Source organism: Serinus canaria, chromosome 20, assembly GCF_022539315.1.
Source record: "Serinus canaria isolate serCan28SL12 chromosome 20, serCan2020, whole genome shotgun sequence".
Lineage (NCBI taxonomy): Eukaryota > Metazoa > Chordata > Aves > Passeriformes > Fringillidae > Serinus > Serinus canaria.
The window spans coordinates 12,589,501-12,615,090 of NC_066333.1; the positions used below are offsets into that span (position 1 = coordinate 12,589,501).

Sequence of the window (25,590 nt, forward strand, 5' to 3'; positions counted from 1 at the left end):
ACTATCCCTGTGTCCCTTGGCAGGCTGGGTACAATGCAGAGTAACTTAATTAAGTTGCTCTGGGGGAAAAAGCAGAGTTGGCAGCAGCCAGATGAGAGCACTAAAAAGCAGAGCATCCTCTGCAGCTAAATGATCAGTTAAACTGCAAAAGGAATAACAAATCCAGCTGGAAAAAGGCACTTTGGATAAGTTCAGGGATCCCAAGTTATGCTCAGAATCAGGACCCAGCTCATTGTAAAAAAAGCAGTAAAAGCGTTGTGCCTTTGTGTTGCTTGGTCCTTCTAACTGGGCAGTGACATTTAATGAAACTGTGATTTTTTTTTCCTCATTAGTAATGCTAAATATTTAACCAGCTTGTAGCAGCGCTTTTAGAGGCTTTGCTGGTGATTTGTGTTGCTCGAAGCAGGACTGGTCACTCTCAGAGAGAGGGAAAGCTTGGTCTGGTCATGTCACGCAGTTCAGAAGCTGCAGGGCTCCTGCAGGAGCATCTCCAGGTCTGTTTTGAGGAGCTAATTTCCCCCAGGTTGTACAAATAGCTCTGCTACCCTGCCAGCAGTGCCCAGCACCCTGAGTGTGGAGCCATCCTCAGGGACAGCTCGGCTGGCAGTGCCCAGAGATGTGGACACATCTTCCACCTTGGCATGGATTAGCTTCTTTTCTTTTTAAGACTTTTATCTCTGTGTGTGGCACAGGATGGTGGGTCAGAGATTGAACAAGTCTCCATTCTGTTACTTTACTTCTCTCGTAAAACTTACTGATTCCCTGAGGCTTTTAGAGGGAGAAATGGCCTCAACTTGTTCTTGGACAGAAAATAAAATGCCCACATGCTCTCCACTCTGCTTGGGGCATCATTAAGGCAGCTATAATTGCACTAATTTTAGTGGAAAGGAGCCTACTTCAGTTCCCTGAGTGCAGCAGGAGTTTTGAGGTGGTTGTGATGCTGAAATGATTTTGAAAGTTAAGCACTGCAGCTGTTTCAGAAGCTGGCTTAAAAAACTATAAATCCAAACTCCTGTTGATGTCAATTGCCCTGAACCATGTACAGAGCTAATTGAAAGCTTTTAGCTGGTTTGGTTGTCCATGCACTCCTCACTTCCTTGTCCAGGAGTCCCAAATTACATATAATGAAAAAAATGAAAGCATTAAATGGTTGCTGCAAGTGCTTGGAGTGCAGTGTGCCATAACACCCACGTCACCAGCACAGGAAACAGAAAATGTTCCTGTCTGGAACATTTCCATTCATAGAATGATTTGCTTTGAGAGGGAGCTCAAAGGAATCTCCACCCCTGCCATGGCAGGGACACCTCCCACTGTCCCAGGCTGCTCCAAGTCCCAATGTCCAGCCTGGCCTTGGGCACTGCCAGGGATCCAGGGGCAGCCACAGCTGCTCTGGGCACCTGTGCCAGGGCCTGCCCACCCTCTGAGTAAATAAAGAATTTTTTCCTTGTAATTAATCCCAGTCTTCCCTCTGTCAGCTTGAAGCCATCCCCCTGTCACTCCTTGTCCTTGTAGAAGTCCCTCTCCAGCTCTCTTGTAGCCCCTTCAGATACTGCAAAATAGAATAAGGTTCATCTACAACACATGGGGAAGGATTAACACTCAAGTTCTACATGAAAAATTGTTTTTTCTTTAGATACCATGAAACAACAACAAAAAAGTTTTCCTATTGCGTATTTGTGATTCTGGAAGGTTTCTGAAAGCTGTAAATTTGCAGCTAAGGATTGGAGATTCGACAGTAAAAAGCAAGATAACAGAAATTCCTCAGTTTTGGTTGTTTATATTGCAGCACCATGTCTCCATGGAGCAAAGGGCTACAGCACAGTGTCATAGCACAGTGTCACAGCACAGTGTCACAGCACAGTGTCACAGCACAGGGTCACAGCACAGTGTCACAGCACAGTGTCACAGCACAGTGTCACAGCACAGTGTCACAGCACAGTGTCACAGCACAGGGTCACAGCACATTGTCACAGCACAGGGTTACAGCACAGGGTCACAGCACAGTGTCACAGCACAGTGTCACAGCACAGTGTCACAGCACAGTGTCACAGCACAGGGTCACAGCACAGTGTCACAGCACAGTGTCACAGCACATTGTCACAGCACAGTGTCACAGCACAGGGTCACAAAAGTGTCCCTGCACATTGTCATAGAACATTGTCCCTGCACATTGTCCCTGCACATTGTCCCTGCACATTGTCACAGCACATTGTCAGAGCACATTGTCAGAGCACATTGTCAGAGCACATTGTCCCTGCACAGTGTTGCAGAAGTGTCCCTGCACATTGTTAATGCACATTGTCACAGAACAGTGTCACTGCACAGTGTCCCTGCATGCTGGGGGTGCCTGTCACTGTAAGAAGACAAGGACAAGGACTCCCTGTCCCATCTCCAAGGAGGGAACTCTCCAGTGGCCAGGCCACCAGGCTGTTCCTGTCTTGAGGCCTGGCTGGTGTCAGAGGGGCTGGAGCAGTTGCAGGCAGGCAGGGACACGGGTCCAGCTCTGGTACCCTGAAGGGTGACACTCAGGCTGCTGTGACCCAGCCTGCACAAAGGCCTGGGTAGATCCCAGAGCTCCACCAGAACTGAGCTCCTGCCCAGTGCTCAGGCTGCAGCACATTTTACCCACCCTTGGCACTGCAAGGACCCCCTGGTTTTCTTCTTGTGGAGGTGAATTTCTTGTGCTGGGCTGCAGAACTGAATGGCTGCAAAGATTTCCTCAGCTTTAATTTTTCCATGATTATCCAAGTAGTGCTTGGTATAAGCTTCCACCAAGAATCCCTTTTTCACCATAATGAAAAACAATCTGCAGGAACTGTTTATCTTTGCTTCTGTTTCCTGCATGCTGGTCTTGGACTGTGTAACCAACACCAGGTGGACGCTGAGAAGTTTTTCTGTGATAAACCAGAAATATTTGTTAGTGATTTATATATTCAAGGATGACAAAAGCAGCCCCAGCACCTGGCAGTGAGCAGAGCACTGCTGGAGGGCTGTGCCTGCCTGGCTGTGTCAGCACAACCATGATTAATGTATTGATGGGGCTTGGCAGGTACCTGAAAACAATTTTCCTTGAAAACAGTGCTGTGTTATGTTCTCCAGTTACCTCCTCCTGCTGAAACTGCTGTGAGGAAGATCTTTGCTATTGATAGTAGAGGTGAGAAGATTAAAAAAACCACAGCATCCTTTTGTGCCAGTGGGTCCTAGGAAAGGAAAGAACTGAGTGTTCGTGGTTCTTTGAAATTCTGGTGTGTCCTGACTGTTTTACTCTGTAGTTACACCCTTATCCCTGGAGCACAAAAATACCTCCATAAAACATGAATTCATCTCTGGAGGAGAAGAGAACTGAGTGAGAAGAGAGGGAAGCATTAAGTCTCTAAAATAAATTAGTATCTGTAGTACAGCTCTTCCCAGTTCTGACATGGAGCTGCTGGTCCTTGGCATGAGCTGCACCATCGGGGTGGATGGGGAACAGCTGTGCTTTCCAAAGAGGATGGAACCCCCTGGAACAGCTGTCAGGGGGAGTTGGTAGAGCCATGGAATTACTGAGGTTGGATCAATAATGGTGAGGGTGCTTGTGAACCCGACACTGCCTCTAAACACCAAAGGCAGTCAAAGTCCACCTCTAAACATCAAAAACAATCAAAAGCCTTGGAAGGGGCAGGAAATGGTTGATTCCACAGTTTCTGAGGGGCTGGAGAAGCCTCTTGCTTTGGCCCTCCCCAGCTCCTCTACCAACAGGAATTCTCCTGCAGCCCCTCTTGAGGTGAGTTACCTCAAACCTGTGTGGAAAATTGGCAGCTGGAACAAGGCATTGAGGAAAAGAGGTCTCAGATAAATTCAGCATGAAATATTTACCATGTGTGGCACAAGCCTTCCTCTTTTTTGACTATTTAACATTGTTTTCAGACCTAGTGCTTGCAGCAGTAATCACAAAATCCTGTGTTGGTCGTTTTGAAACGTGTAATGAAATTTGCTGAAAAGTGTGTGAAGTCTGCTTTTGATTATAGATGTTGCAGGATCTTTCCAGTCCTCCTTCCTTTTATATGGAGGAAGGAAAAAAATCCCTTTCCAGTGCATGATGGCAAACTTTTAAGTTTCACTTTCAGCATGGCTGAAGTGAAAATGTGATTAGGTTGGCACAGCCAGGGTAAATCAGAGTGAGATTTTGGGATGATCTCTTCCTGCTGTTCAGAAAAACCACTGTGAGCCTCACAGCTTTTTTTTTGTCTTTGCAGGAGCCCCCCAGAGAGAGAACAATCATCTATTGTCCAAAAATCCCCCATTTTCTAACAGGAACGGGAGAATGAGAGGCACGGCTGTGGAATTGTGGCAGCGTGTGACAAACGAGAGCAGCCAGGGGACAACCTGGGCACAAACCTGCTTCCCGAGAGAGCACAGGGAAGGTGCCACTGCCACCATCCCAGACAATAAAAGCAGCTTGAAAAGAATCACTGATGATTTAAGAAGTGCTGATGCACTGGAAATGTTTTTCCTCCTGTTCATTCTTCCTCCTGTTCATTCCTCCAATGTCCATGGCCAGCAGGGGCAGTTTAATTTTATTTGGAGAATGTAAATGGAGAGTTTGGAGTTGTAAATAATTGCATTTCAGCAGCCACACCACAGAGTGACCCATGGGCCACTTGCATTGCTGCTGTGGCTTGTAGCTGCTCCCAGTCCCACTGCTCAGGGGTTCTTCTCCCAGGGAGGCTCCCAGCAGCACCCTGAGCCCTCTGGGAAGCCCTCTGACGGATTTTGGGAGCAGCTTTTGGACATTCTCAAGCATTTTTGTTACTGAAGTGGGCCAGTGTAACAAGTCAGAGCCTGCAGCATTTTTCAGACCAGAAAACCCCTGCCAGTCTCTCACAGTGTGGCATCAAGAAAGCTTTAATTATCATGTGCTTGACAGCAAGAGGTAATTGATTTGTAATTTGTCTTGGGTTTGTGGTTTGATTTGGGTTTGGCTTTTAATAAGGAACTGTTCTAATTGCCATTTAATGTGCACTGTTCCATCCAATGCTTATATTTTCCCACTTGAGTGACTCTTCCCATAGTGGTGTCTGTTTAAAAGGAAGTTTTTTGTCAAAACAAGAATTGTGACGGGCCATAATCTTCCTCCCTCGAAAGAAAGCAATTATTCAGCCAAAATATGTACACTCTGGTGATTATGTGGATGTATCACTTCCTGCTGGGTATTAAACTGTATTATTTCTGGAGTCTGAACTGGGAATATGATTAATAACAGCTTCTGATACAGCAGATAGCAAATGAAGGCCGAGTAATAGTAATTTTTCATTTGAATCTCAGCCAAATTGGCTGTTTTGCAGTACTGGTCTGTGGCAATTATTTGTTGTTCTGCTTCCTAATGCTGATTTCCTTCCAGAGTTGATCAGCATGAATCTCAGGGAAACACTGAGTCCATAAACACTTGTGGCCAGGTGGAGAAGGCAGAATGCTGATGGGAGCTGCTTGAATCCAGGCCCTCCTGCAGGACAGGGCTTTTGTGGAGAGCCTGCTCCTGGTCCTGGTCCTGGTCCTGGTCCTGGTCCTGGTCTGGTCCTGGTCATGGTCATGGTCATGGTCATGGTCATGGTCATGGTCATGGTCATGGTTCTGGTCCTGGTCCTGCTTCTGGTCCTGCTTCTGCTTCTGATCCTGGTCCTGGTCTTGCTCCTGTTTCTGGTTCTGCTCCTGCTCTTGCTCCTGCTCCTGCTCCAGCTCCATCTCCAGCTCTGGGGTGGCAGAGCAGTGTTCACCTGCCCACATTGCCCACACTGCCCACACTGCCCACCTGCCTGCATTGCCCACCTGCCCACACTGCCCACATTGCCCACACTGCCCACCTGCCCACACTGCCCACACTGCCCACCTGCCTGCATTGCCCACCTGCCCACACTGCCCACACTGCCCACATCTGCCCACACTGCCCGCACTTGCCCACCTGCCCAGCACTTGCCCACCTGCCCACATCCCCCCTGCCCACACTGCCCACACTGCCCACACTGCCCACACTGCCCACACTGCCCACATTGCCCACACTGCCCACATTGCCCACACTGCCCACCTGCCCACATTGCCCACACTGCCCACCTGCCCACACTGCCCACATTGCCCACACTGCCCACACTGCCCACACTGCCCACACTGCCCACACTGCCCACACTGCCCACACTGCCCACATTGCCCACACTGCCCCCCTGCCCACACTGCCCACACTGCCCACATTGCCCACCTGCCCACACTGCCCACACTGCCCACACTGCCCACCTGCCCACCTGCCCACCTGCCCACACTGCCCACACTGCCCACACTGCCCACACTGCCCACCTGCCCACACTGCCCACACTGCCCACCTGCCCACATTGCCCACCTGCCTGCCCCCCTGCCCACATTGCCCACCTGCCCACATTGCCCATGTGCCCACTTTGGCCTCATTGTGGTGATTTGGGGCCAAGATGTGCAAACCCTCTGCAGGTGGAGTGAGCTCCCCCAGCCCCAGCATCCCCTGGCTGCCAACATTTTCTTTGTTCCATTTGAGCTGTGGGTTTGGGGCTCTGCTGGGGAGCTGTGCTGAGCTCCTCCAAGGGCTTCTCACTCATTTGTTATTCCAAACCAGGATCTGGTTGGGAAATGTTCAGGAGTGCTGCCCTGCTGAGATAGGTTTGGAGTCAAGCTTTGGATGGATTTGCACGAGGGGTGCTCATCACTTCACAGTTTGTGCTGCTTGTGGTCAAGAGCCTGTTCTCTTCCAGAACTCAATGTTCCCATTCTCAGAATAAATTTCAGAAAATCACAGAATTCTTTGGGTTGGAAGGGATTTAAAGCTCCTCTCATTCCATGCCATGGCAGGGACATCTTCCACTGTCCCAGGCTGCTCCCAGCCCTGTCCTTGGGCACTGCCAGGGATCCAGGGGCAGCCACAGCAGCTCTGGGAATTCCATCCCAGCCCCTCCCCACCCTCACAACCAGGAATTCCTCCCAATATCCCACCTAACCCTCCTCAATTTCAGTCTGAAGCCATTCCTTGTGTGCTGTCCCTCCATCCCTTGGAAATCCTCTCTCCCCACCTTTCCTGTAGCTCCTTCAGGTGCTGGGAGGTCACCCTGAGGTCATCCCAAAGCTTTTCTTCCCCAGGCTGAATTATCCCAATTCTTTTACCCTTATCCCACTTTTTTTAGCCTGAAATTTGGCCGAAGCATGTCTTTAAATACACAGAGAAATTAAAAGGTAGAATGAGAAATTTTTTAAAAATTTCAGAAAACCTTCATTTTCTGCGTTCTCCAGCTGTGTTTTGCAGGTCCACAAAGTAAAATAAAAATCATAAGTTTGGATTAAACTGATAGAATGTCTAGAAGAGAACCATTTGTTCATCTTTCTAAGTAAATTATAAATTGCTTTGTGCCAGTTTATCTTCAAATGACCCTTGTCAATGTGTGGATCTCGTTTGTTTTCCACGTTTTAATTGAAACTAGCTGGGTGTAAGGCAGCAGAGCTGAGGGTGCTTAAATTCTCATTAAAACAACATGAACAAAACCAACTTTCATATGTGCAAGGAACAAATGTGACTGCAAAACCCAGATAATTCCAGATTCTCTACGAATTGCCAGCCACTGATTCCAAGGGTGGCTTCCTAAGGAAAATGAAACATGGCTTGTACATACACAGGCATGAATGCATGGATATATATAAATGTGTATAAATGCATCTATAACTCATGATGACTGGAAGGTTCTTTACAAGCTGCTGTTTTCCACTGTGAGCTGCCAGCTGCAGGATGTGAAAATGCCCATTTTGGCTACTTAGACCCCATAAATATCCAGCCAGAGTGGGTGTGATTAGCCAGCTTCCAGCACACTGGACAAGGCTCTGCTGGATCCACAAAGAAAACAAAATGATGTTTGAAATCCATTCATTACAGCATTAACACGAGAGTGCCAAGCAATTTCTTTGGGAACAATTACAACTTTTCAGTCAGAAAAGGCCTTTTCCCAGACTTTTCTCCCTTACAGAAATTACTTTTTGCTTTTAACACATGCTCACTGATTATGCAGATGGCTTAATGACCTTGTATTCACTGCTGCTTCAGTGTGAGAGCTGTATTCTTAGTTAATTCCATCTTTGCCTCTATTGAGAATATCAGACTGCTCCAGGTTCTTTGATGTGGTGGTTTTGATCACGGAGGGCTCGTGCTCACCATTCTCAGAGCTGGCCAGATGTACTCATCTCTTCAGAAAAAGTAACATTAGGCCTTGTGTTGCACGTCCTGCTCATTCCAGCTCCCTGCAGAGCAAGGAAGGGGGCAGTCCAGCAGTGATTTAATTTTCCAAATGGCAATATTTGTGCATATGCCTCAGAAGTTATTTGCCTTTTCTGCTCAGCAGTTAGAAAACAAATTGGTAGTAATTATCACATTAAAAGGAAAGCATTACTTCAGGATAGCTGAATAATTTTTCATTAGGGAGAACTTCCAGAGGGACAGCATTTAAGAAAACAAAGCACAAAACTGTCACACAGCTCCAGCTCTCCCAGGGAATTCTGCTCCCAGAGCTGTCTCTTGAAAATGCTGTTCCCTGGGCTAAATGTCCTCCCTGCCATCGTTTCCAGTTCCATCATTTGACTTTGATGAAGGCGTGGGGTCCCCTGCACATTCTCTGATATCTCCCCTTGCAGGATGGGCACTCCTGAGCAGCAGGTTTTGGTGGCTAAATCACAAATCCTGTTCCTTCAGCACCAGCAGGGAGGGAGGCAAGAGATGCTTCTGTCCATGGTACCACTTAAGTCCCATTTTGGTCTGCATGGCATCCACCAGAGGAAAGCCAAGCCCTTTCTGCAGCTTCCCTGGAGAAAAGCAAACCTGAGGTGCCCAGTGGGAAACCCAACACCTCTTCACATATTGCTTTGCACATAATAATTGAGCTGGGCTTGAATATTTCTCCTTGGTTCAGCCTGTCAGTAATTTAACAGCTCTTAGATTCTGGTGAGGAGCTGCACGTAGGTCAAAAGATGATATTTAAAATCCACCCTGCCTGAGAAATAATGAGCTCCATTTTGAAGGAGAGCATTGATTTTCACTGTGCTTGTGCTATCACACAGAACTGAGACACCTGTTAGAACAATTTTTTTTGTTATTTGAAGAAAAAGAAAATTGTTATTTGTTATGGAAATTTGTTATTTGGTCTTGGGTGCTTTAAATGTCTGTATTTTAGGTTTTAAAGGATTATTGGCTTATCTGTCATTTAACCCTTACAAGTACAATATGTTTTTAGCTAACACAAATTCACAACACCAAAACAGAAAGGCCAAAGCCACAGGGCAGAATTTTCTGGAATCTTTTGGAGGATTTCCTTTTGGGAACGAGCAGTGGTTGATAAAATAATATAAAATCTTCTTGCTAAGGGAACAGAGTGGAGGCAAATGTCCCCTTGCCTCATTTCTGTGTTTGCCTTGGACATAGCTGAGCAGGGGAAGTGCAGCTGCTGCAGCTTTTGCTTCAGGCAGCAAAGGAGGTGCTTTAATACAAGAGAAAAAACCCTTCACGAGGAGAAGTCACAGTGGTGTGTCAGCTCCTGGTGAAGCTGCCAAATAAACAGCCAGAGAAGGTAGAAATCAATTCCAAACCAAGTTAGGTAATATGATATGAGAAAAGAAAGCAATGAATTGAAACTTGGAGAACATCACGTCTTTTCTGCTTGGTGAATTGGTTTTTAAAAAGAATATTTGGTCACTTATGTGTGCCCTGTCTGATTCCACCTAGGCCTGGTTAAATTCAATAGATTTTGTAGCTGTTTATTGCCCACTCACAGAAATTCTGAAAAAGAAAGAACTACACTCCTTTATTTCTGGATTAAAATGTGCTGTTCTATGATAATTTGCTTGTTTCCAATGTCATTCCCATTTTTGCAGCTTGTGATTTAAAATCTAGGGTGTGGTACTTGTTATCTTTGTAACAGAATTTATGATGTCTGGCCCCAGTTTTAAAGAGATTTGTGTTAAGAACAAAAGAGTCTGTGGATTTTGGGCAATCACAATAGGGTAGGCTTATCAAATTGCATCTCAGCTCATCCCCAGAAAGGCCAAATTCCATGAACTAGGGATGGAAACAATGCTTGCACTGTTATTACACCCCCAAGTCCACTTGTACTTGTTCTCAGCTGGAAATAATTTCAGTTTCAACTTCTCTTGCTTAGTGAAAAGCAAAACCCCCGTGGCTTTTTATCTAAATGCAGGTAGCCAAAGAGAACAATGGCTCATTAGTAAAAGCTTGTTACCACTGAAATATGCAACTGTCCCTTTGTCTGCAAATACAATTCCTGATTCCACAGGAGCTGTTCACTTGTGCCTCAGTGCACATTCTTCTGCTGCTTCTCATTTTAATCAAAGGGAGCTGCTTTGGTTTCATGGAGAATCCCCTGTGGGCTGATTGCTTTTACCTGAGTGGATTTTAAATGTTTACTTCTGGCCTCTCCAAAGTGGATTTGCCAAGAGGAAGTTGCTCAGAGCTGCTCCTGGGCACACATCTGCATTTTTTTGGGAACAGGAATGGCATCCCAGCAGCTGGAGCCACACAGCTGCAGGTTTATTTATGGCATGGCAGGTTTGGGCCACGTTACACATGGATTATTGGGGTTTTTTTTAGACTTCTCCCAGCATTAAACAGGGAAACACTGGGGAAATTATTTATCTGTTGAGTTTCATCTGAGTCACAACAATTTGAGGAGTGCAGAGGAGAAGGGAGAGAGCTGAGAGCCTGCCCAGAGCTCTGGGGTGTGGCTGGAGGGGGCACAGAGTGGCAGCCAGAGACCCAGAGCAGCCTCTCCCAGCCCTGTTCTGTTGGTGTCCCTGTCAGCTTAAACAAACCCGAGAGGAAAACTGATTTTGGAGACCTGCAGCTGATTCTGCTTTTAAAAAAAAGACCTGTAGCACTGCCTTGGTGCTCACTGGTGGGCATTGTGTCCCTTTGTGCTGCTGCCTTCCCCTGGAGCTGGATGTTGAGGTCACAGCACAAAGCAGGGGTTGGTGTTCTGCCTGGATCTGTGGTTTTAAATAGCCCCAGCTTTCCCTGAGACACACAGCTGTCCTTCAGAGGGAATGGATGGGCTGTTACAGAAACTCAGAGACAACGCAGCTCCCTCTCTGGTGGCAGCAGTGAAGTGTTTGGGTTAAGTTTTGTGCGCCAAGCTGGATGTTCAAACACATTAATTACTTTCTTAAAAACAATTTTACTGCTGTTTCATGGTCCTGCCTCCTTTCTGTTTTGTTTTGCCAAAAGTTTTGGATTCCCCAAGTCAGCTCCTTTCAAGCAGAGAAATTTGAAAATGAAAGATGACATTAATTTACTGTCCCTGTACCATTTCAAACCCTGAAATTACGAGTCCTTGATTTAGATTTAGACCTTTCCAAGTACATGCTGTGCAATTTTAAGATTACTAAAGTCAAACTTCCCCACAAGTAGCACATAAGGCTGTGAGTACAAGGTCTGGTGTTTTGCCCAAGTGAAGAATAAGCTCAGGCTCACTTTGGGAGACAGGGGCTTTGTGAAGAGGTTCTTTGGAGGCTGAAGTCAGGAGTAACGTGCAGGCTTTGTGAGACCAGACAGGAACCAGGATGGTCTCTGTCCCAGTTAGCTGCAGACTCTTGATTTCACACTTCTTGTGCCCTGATTGGCACCAAAGCTATTCACCCTCAGGCCTGGCCCTCTCCCACATCCCAAACATCACCACCTGCACCCAGGGCTGCTTTGCACCCCTGCCCACACTCTGTCCCCACCCAGCCTTCTCTTGCCTCTCTTTTTTACCTGACCTTTCCTTTGAGGTGCTCACCCTGAGGAGATGAGCATGGCACTGCCAGGAGGAGCTCGTGGTGTGCTCCCATTCCTGGCTGCAGGCAGGGCTGGGGGATCATGGAATGCTTTGGGTTGGGAGGGACCTCAAATCCCACCCAGTGCCACCCCTGCCATGGCAGGGACACCTCCCACTGTCCCAGGCTGCTCCCAGTCCTGTCTTTCAGCACTGCCAGGGATCCAGGGGCAGCCCCAGCTTCTCTGGGCACCTGTGCCAGGGCTCAGCACCCTCACAGGGCAGAATTCCCTCCCAATATCCCATTTAACTCCCTCTATTTCACTTTGCAGACTTGAATCATCCCATAGGAGTGGATTTTCTCCTTGGATGCGGGGCCAGGGAGCTGTGGAACAGCTGCTGTGCCCCTGCTGGCTCTCAGTGCCCAGGTCCCCTGGTGTCCCTCGTGCTGTGCCAGGGCTCTGGAGCTGACACTGGGCTGCACACAGCCAAGGGGTTGCCAGTGTCTCTTGTGACACCCCATTTGTGGGTTCCTCCCAAGCAGCAAACCCTGGTCCCCACCAGGGCCTCAACAAACAGAAACTCCTTATTTCAGAGCAATGCAGTGTTTGTACCAATGGCCTGAGCAATGACCTTGTTTGACTGCAGAGCTCTGTGCCTGACTTGGTTCTTTGCCCATTAATACAAATGCTGTCAATTATAAAATATTTAGGCACTTATTGATGGGGAAATTGCCTGCACAGTGCTGAATTTAATGTGAAAGAAACAAATCTGTCTGTAATTGGCAGAATATGCTGTGTTGAGTTGATTTAGCAGGATAACTCATCTTCCTGGCAATTCAAATATTTGTCTTAAATACATGAGGATTTCTTAGCATGTCTTTGAGCAAATGGTAATCCTACAGTGTCTGTGAACTTCTTGATTTTCCTGCAGAAAAACTGACTCAATAAATCCATAATAATGATACCTTTAGATGCAAAATACATAATTTAGCCTGCCATTTCTTAGACCAACCAGGGGGAAACTGCCCATATCTTGCTCAGCCCAGCACCCTCCTCAAGGAAGAAACATTTCTTATTATGAGCAGATTGTATGCTGGTGTAGCAGTGGTGGCATTTCACTGCAGCCTTGCTGAGGGGCAGATTCCCAGCTGGAATGCTGCTCTGGTTGCAGCAGGTGAGAGGGGCCCTGCCCTGCCCTGCCCTGCCCTGCCCAGGCTGGGTTTGGTTGCTGTGTGCACAGCCCGAGGGTGCAGGGCTGGGCAGTGGGACTGGGCTGGGCACTGCCCCTGGCTCTGTGTCTCCTGGATGGATCCTGCTGGACCTCTGTCCCTGGAGGGGCTGAGCACCACTTCAGGGCTCCCCTCTCATCAACATGGAGAGCTGAGGTTGTGGTCGGTCGTCACTGGATGGCAGGGCAGCCTGTTCATTCCTCGCCATTCCAGGCTTCCTGTCAGGCCGGATGGAAGGAAAGGGAAGCCGGAAGGGCGGACGTTACCTGGCAAAGGGACGGCCGGGCCCATTGAGCAGGGAAGGGCGGACGGACAGGGAACGTGAAGGTGCAACGTAAGGGCATGCACGGGACATGGACAGGGCAAGTGGTAAGGGAAAGGCCTTGTCCCTGGCGACAGGGACAGTTCTGCCTGTCCCTTTACCTTTACGTTCCCTTTCCCTTTCCCTTTCCCTTTCCCATTTTCCCTTCCCTTTCCTTCCCCCCTGGCTCTGGAGCTGTGAGCATTCCCTCTCTAAGAGCTCTTTTGGGGTTCAGCCCCAGGGCCCTTCCCTCTTTCCCCTCCCACCAGCCCTGGCTCCATCAGTGCCCACAGAATGCAGAGCAGGGCTCAGAGCTGAGGGGTGCCCCTGAACAGACCCAGCCCCACCTCCTGGGTACCCTGGTGCCACGAGGGGTCAGGGATCTTTGAGGGGTTTTATGGATTCTCTTCCTGTCATGTTTGCACTGAGAATTTGGCTTTTTCTCTTCATTTTTGTGGAGCTCTGTGTGCAGAGTGGAGAGTTCCAGGCCAGGAGCAGCCTGGGGCAGGGGGAGGTGTCCCTGCCCATGGCAGGGGTGGCACTGGCTGACAAAGGTCCCTTCCAGCCCAAACCATTCCAGGATTCTCTGAGTTAAGAGGCTCTTGCCCAGTGTCAGACTCTGTTCAGTCTGTGAGCCCCCAGCCTGGTTTGCTGTGGTGTGGTGCTCTGGCAGAAACAAACAGGATTCTCAGTGATCTCTCCAGATTTTATTCAGCAGAGTAGGTTTTGCTCAGAGGCAAAGCACTGTATGAATCAGTCCTGCTAAAATTGCTTCTAAAAGAGAAACAAGTAGGACATCAGAGAAATGAGGAGGACACCAGGTGCAACAAGAGCTAAATACACAACAACCTGAGGCAGAACATCGTGGCAAACCATGCTCCAGAGTGTAGGGATACAGAAAAACACTGAGAAAAAGCAGAGGTTTTTTACAACAGGTGGGCACGGTCTTTGCACACCACAAATGTTTTGTGGTTGCCCATGCTGATTTCACCTCCCTGTGCCACAGCAGCTGCTGCAAGGTGAGACAGGCTGGGCCAGCAGGACACAGCTGGGTGCTGCTGAGCTGGGCTGGGTGACACACACACAAAGCTGAAAGCATTTGGCTTTGCCACTCATGGGATTGTCTTTGGTCTCTTCTTGAAACAGGGAGAATTTCCATTTGTGCCTGCTCTGCTCCACTGTGAGGTTTTGCTTTTTTAATGATTTTAATTTAACCTTTCTAAAATGAAGGGTTATAGGATTAGGTAAGTGTTGGATGAGAGGGAGTGCTGGAAAAGGGGAAGTCTGGAGGATGTGATTATGAGAGGAAGTGAGAACTCAATTAGGGAATTTTGGGTGTGATCAGAGGGCAGGAGGAATAGGGAATGTGAGTTGGTTTGTGGCTGGAGCACTGGGAGAGCTGGTTCTTGGCCCCAGGAGGATTATCCAGCCTGTAAGACTGGAAAATGGGGCTGTTCCTGGGGATGCTGAGATCAAACACAGGCCAGGAGGTGCAGAGTAGGAAATGTGACACCCCACAGGCAGCAGGGCTGGGTCTGGAGCCACTGGCACTGAAACACCAGCACCAGTGTGGGGCAGAACTGGGCACACAGGAGCTGGGGAAGCTCTGGGTGCATGAACTGATTCTCACCTGGCAGAGGGCAGTCCCAGGGGAAAAATAAAAAAAAAAAATCAACCCAGCAACTCCACCCAAAATACGAAGGAATAAACCAGAGAGTTTTAAGTTAAATGAGATCTTGGAGATGTTTGAAAGCATCAGAGAACTCTGAGGTACCAGAAAGGTGCCAAGCAGCCCTCAGGATGGCTCAGGGTGCTCCCAGCCTGGCACTGGTGGTGCCACTGCCCGTGCCCCTGTGTGCAGCAGCCCCTCTTGGTGACAGTGAGCTGGTTGAAGGCCACCTGCAGGGTTTGCTCTTGCAGAAAGCAGAGGCAAAGACTGAGCTGGTGTAGCTGCAGGTGCTTGGTTTGTGTGCCACTGACACCCAGGGGGTTGCAGAGGGTGGCAGACAGCCCTGGTGCTCTCCTGTGCCCCTGAGTGCAGGCTAGAGCTGAAGGAAGGACATTCAGATTGTCCTGCCCCAGGGGATTTAGTTCTCAGTGCATAAAGTCCTCTCTGCCACACTCATCTGACTCCTTCCAGCTGCTGAACTTAGAGGTGGATATCTCTAAGGACTCCCTGCAGCTCTTACACAAAGCTGCATTCAAAGTATTTTGCATTTTAGCTCTTTCTGCTGTTCAGATCTGTGGATCTCATTAGTGAGGATTTATCAAAAGGAGGCTTCTATGAGTTTTTACAAACATAGCAATTACTACATTGATCAGGGCGTTCCAGCTTTAAAAAAATAATCAAAAATTCAGGGGTGTAATACTGTTATATCACAATAAATAATGCAAAAGCCTTCACATGAGCCAATCCTACCAGGCAGCTGTTGAAGCCAGGCTGTCACTGACACTGTAGTGATAACTGATTTCAGAGAAGTGTTTGCTTTCACCCTCTGAAAATTGTACTCAGGCTGCTTTATGGCAAGCAGCAAAAATGTCAATCTATTCTTTCATTAAAAGGTGGGTGTAGAACAATGCTGTTACCTGTTGGTGTCTGGAAAAATAGCTTTCCACAGGGGTTACTAATGCAATCTTTTAGAAAACACTGACTTGATGGCAGTGGCACGGAGATAAAGCAGCAGGCACAAACGAATGCTAGAGGGAATGTTATCTCAGTCTCTAGAAAGTGGCATTCCCTCTCAGGATTCCTTTTTCCCAGCAAGTTTTTGAAGCTGTTTTGTAAGCCACTGTGGATTTCCTTCCATTATAACCATTTAAAAAACTTCAAATAATTCAGTTGAAGCTGGTTTTCACTCTAAAAAGTAGGAAACAAGGCATCATGTAGGAGGCTTTTGTCTTTCCTGCACCCTTCCTTCAGGCACTGCATTTAAAGTGAGCTGCTCTGTACCTCAACATATACATAAATATATTTATATTTATACACCTATGGCGTGCTTTTTACACCCAAAAGCAGGTGTCTACAGCATGCACTGTCCCACACTCATGCCATAGCAGCAACACACGATTTCTTTGAAAGTCTTCCTCATCTCCAGGCTCCTGAAGGCGTAAATGAGCGGGTCAATGACCGAGTTGCACATGATCAGCACCAGGTAGGTGTTGAAGTGCGCCGTGTAGCAGATGCAGTAGGGGTTCAAGGGGCAGGAGATGATGAGGATGAGGTGGAGGAAGAAAGGCGCCCAGCAGACGATGAAGACCCCCAGGAGGATGGTGATGGTGACGGCCCCCTTCATGCAGGTGCGCTGGGGGGGCACGCCCTCGACGGGCAGCGCCGCGATGCGCTTGACGTGCAGGCGGGCAAACAGGAACATGTGCACGTACAGGGAGGCCATCAGCAGCAGCATGGTGAAGAACATGGTGATGAGACACACAATGACAGTTTTGCTCTCCGAGTAGGCAATGAAAATGATGCCACAGATGATGCACGCCACCCAAATGAGCACAATGAGGGTCAGGGCTTTCTTCACCGTCATGATGCTGTGGTAACGGAGGGCATAGAAAATAGTGATGTACCTGTCGATGGCTATGACCAAGAGGTTGCAAATGGAGGCTACCAGAGAAATACAAATCATTGAGTCAAACACATTGTCCATGTGCTGGATGAAGTGGTCGTCGATGACCAGGTAGCCGTTGCTGAGGATGGCGATCATGACGGTCTCCAGGGCGTTGGACATGCTCACCAGCATGTCTGCCACAGCCAGGCTGCAGAGGAAGAAGTACATGGGAGAGTGCAGGTTCCCGTTCTTCAGCACTGCCAGGATGACAAGGATGTTCTCCAGCAGGCTGATGATGCCCAAAGTCAAGAAGACCTCGGCTTTGATGAAGACCTGCTCGCAGAAGCCGTCGCCGCTCCGGTTGGCGGGGCTGGAGTCGCTGGAGTCCTCGGTGGTGTTCAGCAGCAGGGGCTGGAAGGAGAATGCAAAGCGTGTGGTGTTCATTGTCAGCACAGCAGCTGAGCTCGCCACTGACCGGGCACCTGAGGCAGCACAGGTTAAAAAGAGAATAAAAAGCAGAAAAGGGAAACAAGTCCTTCCAAGCTGCTGCTGTGCATAGGGGGTGCGACCAAGCAGGGCTTTAGTCACTTGGACAAGGGCAAACATCAAACAATCTGCATTTACAGTGGATTCTATGCCAGGCTGCTCTTGCCTTCAGAAGAAAGTGAGCTCCCCAGCCTGCAGGCAGCAAACAGTTTTGTCTGCAGGGAGGAATCTGCAGCAGGACATTGCTGGGCTCAGCTCTCCTGGTGATGAAAAGCAGGGAGTTTCCCCGTCTGCCGGGGCAGCTGGGCTGCCAGCGTGCTGCAGCTCAGCCAAGCATCTGTTGCTATTTCAGTGGGAAGAAAAGAGACGAGAACTAAGGGATTTATACATGCAAGAAAGAAAAACCAACTCCTACTTCAGCCTGCGAGCGGAGCATTGGCCATTGGAGAGCGAGCACCTTGGTGAGTGACAGCTGGAGCACCTGGAGCAGCATCCCGCGCATCCCAAACTGTCTGGCGCCCTCTGCAGAGACCGAGCAGCCTGGATCTGCCGGAAAATCCCTCTGGAAAATGGGCTTTTCATCCCGAAAAACTTTCTGCCTGCTCCGGGGGAGGGTTCTGGGCAGGCAGGATGCTCGTACGCCCTCCGTGCACCTTCGGGGGGCCACTAGGACTGGTCTAAACTGGGACTGTGGCCATTTAAACCTCTGCAGGACTTGAGGAGATTTTCATTTATCTCATGTGAGCAGGCAAGCATAAGGTAGATTTCCCTTGCACTCCATTCCTTGGATATTTCCGCGGTGCAATTTTCTTAGTTTGATTTTTCAAAAGCACTTGCTGATGTCTAAACTCCTCCCACCTCGTGTTTTTGCAGAAACACTTTGGAATCAAGTGCAATGTCACTTATATTAATGTCTGGGGCTTCTGTAGCAGGTCTGTCAGCTTTAAAAAGTCACAAATCTCTCCCAGTTTCATTGTGGGCTCACAGAATTACTGCCTTGCACCCGTAATTCAATACCAAGAGGGAACACTTCCCAAATTTAACCTCCAGGTGACAGATTTACAAGGACAGTGTCCAGTGCAGTAGTTTTAAGAGGATGAATAGCTGGGGATTTGCTCACCACGTTGCACAGGTAATATGCTGGGATAGGAAGTCATTAAATGTGTTGCATCATGAATTTCTTAATGTATGTGACAGCAGGACAAGCTACCATTTGCACTGAGGTGCAATTTGAAGTGGAAATTGAATGTTGTACACCCAAGTGGATTAATGGCACCATCAGCTTTGCCATTAAGCACTAAAAATAGTGGGCTGGAGCCTCCTGTGTGACAGCAAACTCACACTGGCTCTGAGGGCAGTGCTGAGAGGGGGAGAGGCTGTGTCTGCACCAAGGACAGCAACGTGGCAGCCCTGATTTCCAAAAGGATTCTCTGCTCAGCTCTGGAAAACCTCTGTGATCCGAAATGTCACTAAATATTTTGTATTCTCCTTATTAAAAGATTTCTCTGCTCAGCTCTGGAAAACTTCCATGATCTGTCACAAAATATTTTGTATTCTCGTCTAATAATATTTACCAGCAGCCTCACCCTTTTAGAGTGTGTCCAGGGGCAAATGCCTCTGTGCTGGTCTGTGTTTGGGGCTACTGACCTGTGCCCCTGCCAGGGATGGGCAGGACCCAACTCCCATTCCTTTCCTGGCCAGAAACATGAGAGTTCCTGAGCACAAAGCTGGATTTGTCACTGCCAGACCTTCCCTTCAGCAGCAGCCTCTGACCCAGCCCTGCCACCATCTCTGCTTCTCTGCCCACCCCAGCGCTGCCCTTCACTGGCTGAGGCTCCCAAACTTGGAATTATTTTCTGGCCCAAGAATCTCTAATGAAAGTTTTGTGTGCTTCAGCCACAGCAGATGGATCCCTTAAAGAATCCTGAGCAGCCCTTAAAAAAAGGTCAGGGCAGCCTGCCCTGAGCCCACAGAGATGCAGGGGGTGAAGTGTGGAAATTAGATTTATTGTGATGTCTCTTACATTACTCTCATTCGTGTTCTGTCCTAAAATAACTCCTTTTCTAAGAAAAATCAGCTGTAAATAAGAGGATGTCTGCACAGTTAATGAAATATTGGCTGTGATGAAGGCAAAGCAAAGGTTTGGCTGGTTTATGAAATGAACAATTTTCCCAGGTAAAAACCAAAACCCTCTGCCATGTTTTACAAAGCAGTTAAATGCAAGGCTGATTTTTTTTTTTTTTTTAATGCTGTTATTGCTCAGTTGTTTCTTCACTAGTGAAACTATTTAATCCTCAGGGAAAGGTACAGAGAAAGTAACATTTACTGCCAAACGTGGATCATGGAATTTCCTAAGAGAATTCCCCTGGGATGTTGCTGAATGAAAAATCTTGTTTAATGCTTGACATGGGACTGGGCTGATGATGCTGATAAATGTGTATCAATTTCCTTTATTTTCACTCTTTTTAACAATAGTTTCTGCCAGACAGAAGGGGAGATTTTAAAGGAAATTAGAGGATAATAAGCAGATATTTTCTCCCATGCTGCACGGGAGAAAATATCTGCTTATTATCCTCTAATTTCCTTTAAACTCAAAAAAATCTGGACTTAGGAGCCTCACAGGAACCTGGCAGGTGAGGAAACAGACACAGGTGGATAAGTTCTGTCTAGTGAAATGCTGTGTTTGTCTTCACTGGCTTGAGGTAAGAGCTTTCCAAGAGCAGTTTTTGTCCTGTCAGAGTCACAGCTTCAGGATCACTTGCAATACCAGGTACTGGGTGCAATAATGGAAAGATTTCCATGGTCTTCCTCCAGGAAGTTGCAGTTCCTGCAGCTCCCAGTCATGCCCACAGCTAATAATGTTCTTTTTCAGTCTGAGGCAAGAATGAATCTGACATCAGCTGAGGTCAGAGGAAGTTAAATTTGTCTGCACCTCCTTGCTGGCAGAGTAAATCCTCCCCTCACCCAAGGAGCTGAATCCCTGCTGCAGCCAAGCCCTGGGAGTTTGCATCCCTTGGGATGTTATCCACTGAATTTTCCTTCAGCCCTGCCAAACTGCCATTAGTGAGGAGAAGGAGCACGAGATCCTGATTGCAATGAGGGGGCTTTCAGATGAAGATCTCTGCAATTTCAGCCAGTTAAAAGGTTAATTTAAACAGCCTCAACTTTGGGACATTTTGGACAATTTTCCTCCTCATCCCTGGGTAAGAGGAGACAAAGCAGAGCTGATTGCAAAACACTCACCAGCACCTGCAGGTGCTTCTCGTGTGAAAGGGAATAATAATAATGCTCAGAGTCAGTTCTGTTCTCTCATTTGCAGAGTGACAGACAAACAGACGTGATTGATCCAGCTGCATTCTGCTCTTCAGCTCCACCAGGGCCAAATATCCCTGGAATGCCTTCCTCATCTCCCTGGAAGCTTCACAAATCTCCTTGCCCTGTGCTGCTGGGGCTGAGGCAGGGGTGGATTTGGCATTTGCAAACCCCACTGCTGCTGCTGCTCGTTCCTGGACCAGAGAGAACGGAAGGGTTTTGGAGGCTGGCAAGCTTTAAAGATGATTTTACTGAGCTGAGGGTGCTGTGGGTGGATGGACATTGGGACAAATTGTTCTGCTAATGCTCAAAGCTCCTCAATTTGTTGCAGCACTTGCAGTGCAGTGTTGCTGCTTTCCAGACAAGAAGGACAGAAAAAAGCCCCACAACCAGACCCAATCCTTTGATTTTATTTACCAGTTAGGTCTAACTTCTGCCTTTCTTTTTGTGTGTCCTATGGTTATAAAAAATCCAACTTTGGTGCTTTTATCTGCATTGTTTCTGCCAGTGACTTCCAGGACAGAGAGAGGCTGGTTATTTGTTATGGTTTGGGGATGACAAGGAATTTGCTGCACTCCACAATGTTGCTCCTCAACAATAAAATGGGATTTAAATGCTCTTCAGGTTTAGAGAAGTTGTTTTTCTTCCAGGTTCTGCAGTTTGCAAAGTAAGCCAGCTGTTTTGAGTAATGTCAGACTACAGGGTGTCAGTACAGAATATTTTCTGTCAGAAACAGAGCCACCTTGATTTAGAAAGCAAAATAGATTTGGAAAGCCAATATGATTCATGTAACCTCTCATGAATTTACTATGGAAAACAGAAGTGAAAACTAGTTATTCTGCCATTTCTCTCCTTTTTATTCCCATTTGAAGTTTACAAGGTTATTTACACATCTTTGAGTCTAATAATATCCTATAGTTAGGTGTTTCTGGACAGCACATTTTCCTGTGTGGCACAAAAGGAGAAGCTGAGGTTAAAGTTTTGTTTGCTCTGAATATTGTCTTGGAAAGGAAAGGGGTTGTCATGAAAAGGTTACATCTGTTTGTGACTCCTCTCATTCAAACCCATCATGGTCACTGGGATCCCTGGTTTGTGACTCCTCTCACTCAAACCCACCACGGTCACTGGGATCCCTGGTTTGTGACTCCTCTCATTCAAACCCACCCACGGTCACTGTCATCCCTGGTTTGTGACTCCTCTCATTCAAACCCACCCACGGTCACTGGGATCCCTGGTTTGTGACTCCTCTCACTCAAACCCACCCATGGTCCCTGGCAGTCCCTGGTTTGTGACTCCTCTCATTCAAACCCACAAACTCTTCCAAGCTGTTGCTTTAGGATCCACTTTTTAACAGCCTGGAATTCCAGCAGTTCCTGGTGCCACCTCGTGTCACAGGGGAGCTGTGGAGGTCTGTGGAGCTGCCCCTTCCTCTGGGCAGTGGAGCACTGAGGGTTTGACTTCTTGGCTCTGGGGTGCAGCATCAGCATGAACGAGGTGAGATCACCAGGGAGCTTCAGAGGGTGAGACTTCTGCAGGAAATCAGTTTGAAGCAGTTGAAAAAATTAATTAAATTGTGAATTGGTGCTTTGGCTTTGCCTGGAACTCTTCCAGGCCAGGCTGGACAGGGCTTGCAGCAAGCTGGGATAGCAGAAGGTGTCCCATGGCAGGGGATGGAATGAGATGAGCTTTAAATTTCTTTTCCAACCCAGAGATTCTGTGATTCCATGATTCTATTGCTGTTTGTGGCTCACAGTGAGGAGCCCAAAGGAAGCTGCTCAGGTAGATGAAGAATTGTTATTTTTGGCCATGTGTGGGCTGTCCCTTTCCTTGATGCTGACCATGAACCACTGTCAAGGGCAGAGAGCTGCTGGGAACATTTCTGTTGTTCAGAATTCAGCAGCTGAGTCCTTTGTGCATTATCATTCAAGGCAATTACTAAGAGCTCCATTGCTAATTATTATTTGCTTTATTTATATGCCAAGCTGCTTTGCAGATGCATCGTACAAAAAAGTGAAGAATAAGAAAAGAAGCAAAAAATGACACTTTAATCAGACCTCAGGTACCAACTTATTCATTGTAATGAGCAGATGAATTTTCTCTACCTCCATGTTCCTGCTTTAATTTATTTTCCTTTTATGGATTCTCCCATTATGCATTCAGAATACTGAATTAATAAAAAAGTTGACTCATGTTGCCCCCCAAAAAATTAAAGCTCACATTTTATGGGAAAATATTTTTTTTATGGCATATCTGGTGAAACACATCAAAGTTTAAATTTGCTTCATGAGTGAGGGTGCTGCAAAAATGGGCAGAATTTGTGCTGAGCATCACTAGATGTCACCCTCGACCTGAATTTAGCTTCACAGAAGTTTTAATTTTAAATTTCTCATCTTCTGTTCTCACACTCCTCCCCTCTTTCCCCCCCTTGCATTTAATGCATCTTCCAGTTCAGTGCAGCACAAACTGTCCTGCATCAATTTTTGCCTTGCTTAAAACCAGAATCAAAATTGGGCCAGATGGAAATTGCAGGGATCTGCAGTACCAACAATTTCTGTGCTAGGTCAGGGCTGAGGAAACAGAAAAAGCAAAACCTCCTGGGACAGGGTTTCTCTCTTTCTGCCAGGCTGGATTCTGTTCAGATCTTTTTGGAATCTCCATGGTGGGAAATGAAGAGGAATGCTGAGGTCAAACCCCCATAAAGTCACGAGGAGCTTTGACTTCTCTGTTCCAGCACCACTTCCACGGGGGAAAATAAAAGAAAAGGCCCTTGTATAAAACAGGTTGAGGCAGTAATTTTCAGGTGAGGTGCGTTTTCAGGGAAAGGCTTTGTTTTTCAACTCTGAAATTCCTTGTGAGAGCGTTCCTGCCCTGCTGGAACATTCATGCTTGAGGGAGAGGCAAAAATGTGTTTATGAAGTTCATGCTGTACCTGTGTATTTATTTAAAGAATCATTCCATTCAGCTCTCATTTTTTTAAACCTGAAATAACTTACTTCATGATGTTTTTTTCTTAGGTATGCAAAGGTTTGGGAAAAACTCTTGAATGAAATGAAAAAGAGAGTTTTGCCTATTAAACACATATTTAGGTTGACTAAAAACATGCTGGTCATAGATTCAGGGTTTTTTTTTTAACTTCCACAAAAAGCACAAAACAATGAGTCCACGTGGGGTTATCTGATATTGGAAAACCCTTTGGGGTGTAGAATTTCAGGGAGCAGGCAGGGAATTCAGTTTCTGGCCTGTGAGGTCGCTGAGAGATGACAGAGAGCAGGAGGTTGGAGTGGATGCTCACAGCTTGTGGCTGGAAGGAAGTCTGGGGAAGGGTGCTCAGAACCTCTGGGAATAACTCTGGGAGAATCCAGTGCTTTCAGCCTGAAACCCATGAGGTTTAAGGAGAGAATTGGGATTCTTCAGCCTGGAGAAGCTCTGGGTGAGCTCAGGGTGGCCTTGCAGGGTCTGAAGGAGCAGCAGGAAAGGTGGGGAGGGAGGATTTTCCAAGGGATGGAGGGACAGCACACAGGGAACGGCTTCAGACTGCCAGGGAATAGGTTTAGGTTGGAGATCAGGAGAAAATTCCTCCCTGTGAGGGTGGTGGGGCCCTGGCACAGGGTGGGAAGGGTCCCAGGCCAGGCTGAGCAGAGTTGATGTTTTCTACAGCAAAACTTGCACTGCTGGTCCAAATCATTCACCTGGCACAAAGAGTTCTTGCTCTGCCAGGGTGGTTCCAAGGCCTTTCCCCCATCATTTCCATCCCCTCTGCAGGGTGGTTGGATCCTGCAGGGAATTCTCCCGTGTTTGCTGCAGCTCCTGACTCTGGCATCTGTTGGAATGCAAAGAAAGGGAAATTGCACCAGAGCCTTGATCAAAGCAGGGGTAATTAAGGGCTTCAGATTAATTGGGAATGCTTGCTCCAAGAGCAGCCACTGAGCTGCTGTGATTGAGTGCTGGCTCCCACTCTGTGGCCTGGCAGGACGTGCAGGCAGCAGGGGGAAAGGACCCTCTCAGGTCCCTGCAGACCCTTTGGGAGAGGATCCTCTCGTGTCCCCACCCTGACATGCTCTGTGCTGCTGTAATCAGCATAGAGAGAGAACTTCCTTGGGATTCTTTAATTTCAAAAGAAAATCCTGGTTCCTCAAAGGCTGAGCATTCTAAGGGGGACAGGCCAGCACTAGAAATGTGATTCTGAGTGAATTAGTTGTTATTTTATTTTAACCAAATGGCTTCAGATAGCTGTCAAAGAAATGTGTTTCCCATGAATCCTTTTTCTAGTTTAGTGAAAAATTTCCATCTGGAGCACTCAGAACTGAGGGCACTGAAAGAGAATCTTTTATTAAATATCTCTTTAGAAGACCTGGATTTAGTCAGGCCCTGTTACATTATTGGCTGTGTTAAGCTATCACTCCATCAAAGACTCACTTTAAATCGGTTCAAACGATTAAACCCTGGTTATTGCTGCATGTATTGACCTTCCACTTAATTTCCAGTGCCTCGAGTGGTCTGGGAGAGCTCCTTCCTAATCCTTCTCTCCCATTCCTGCTGCAGAGCTCAGGCACTGATGGGTGGGATTTGTACCTGTGGGGGCTGAGCCAGAGCCCACCCTGGGCTCAGAGTGCTCCAGTGCCCCCTGCTCTGCCCTGGCCCCTCAGCTGCCTGTCCTGTTTCTGTTAAAAAGCTGTTTTTAGAGCAGCAGAGGAAGGAGACCCATCATCCACCCCCAACCTTTTCAATTCCTGTTGCTTCTTAAACACTCTGCTTTGCATTGACGCTTCAGAGCTTTTGATTTTCTCCTCTGCCTCTGCTTGGGGGAGAAGAACTTTCAAACTGTGAAGAGTTTCACCTTCCAGCTGTGTCTCCTCAGAACTTTCAGTCTCCACATTGGTTCTGACACGGGGCTGTGATGTTGCAGGAAGGTGG

At 47.5% G+C, this 25,590-nt stretch overlaps 1 protein-coding gene across 1 annotated transcript; it reads right to left on the reverse strand.

The window, feature by feature from the left end:
* Nucleotides 1–16,344: 16,344 nt before the first annotated feature.
* Nucleotides 16,345–17,322, reverse strand: MC3R (melanocortin 3 receptor). The gene has a single exon (XM_009093154.1). The coding sequence runs from the start codon at nt 17,320–17,322 to the stop codon at nt 16,345–16,347; it is 978 nt and encodes a 325-aa protein (XP_009091402.1).
* Nucleotides 17,323–25,590: the final 8,268 nt, after the last annotated feature.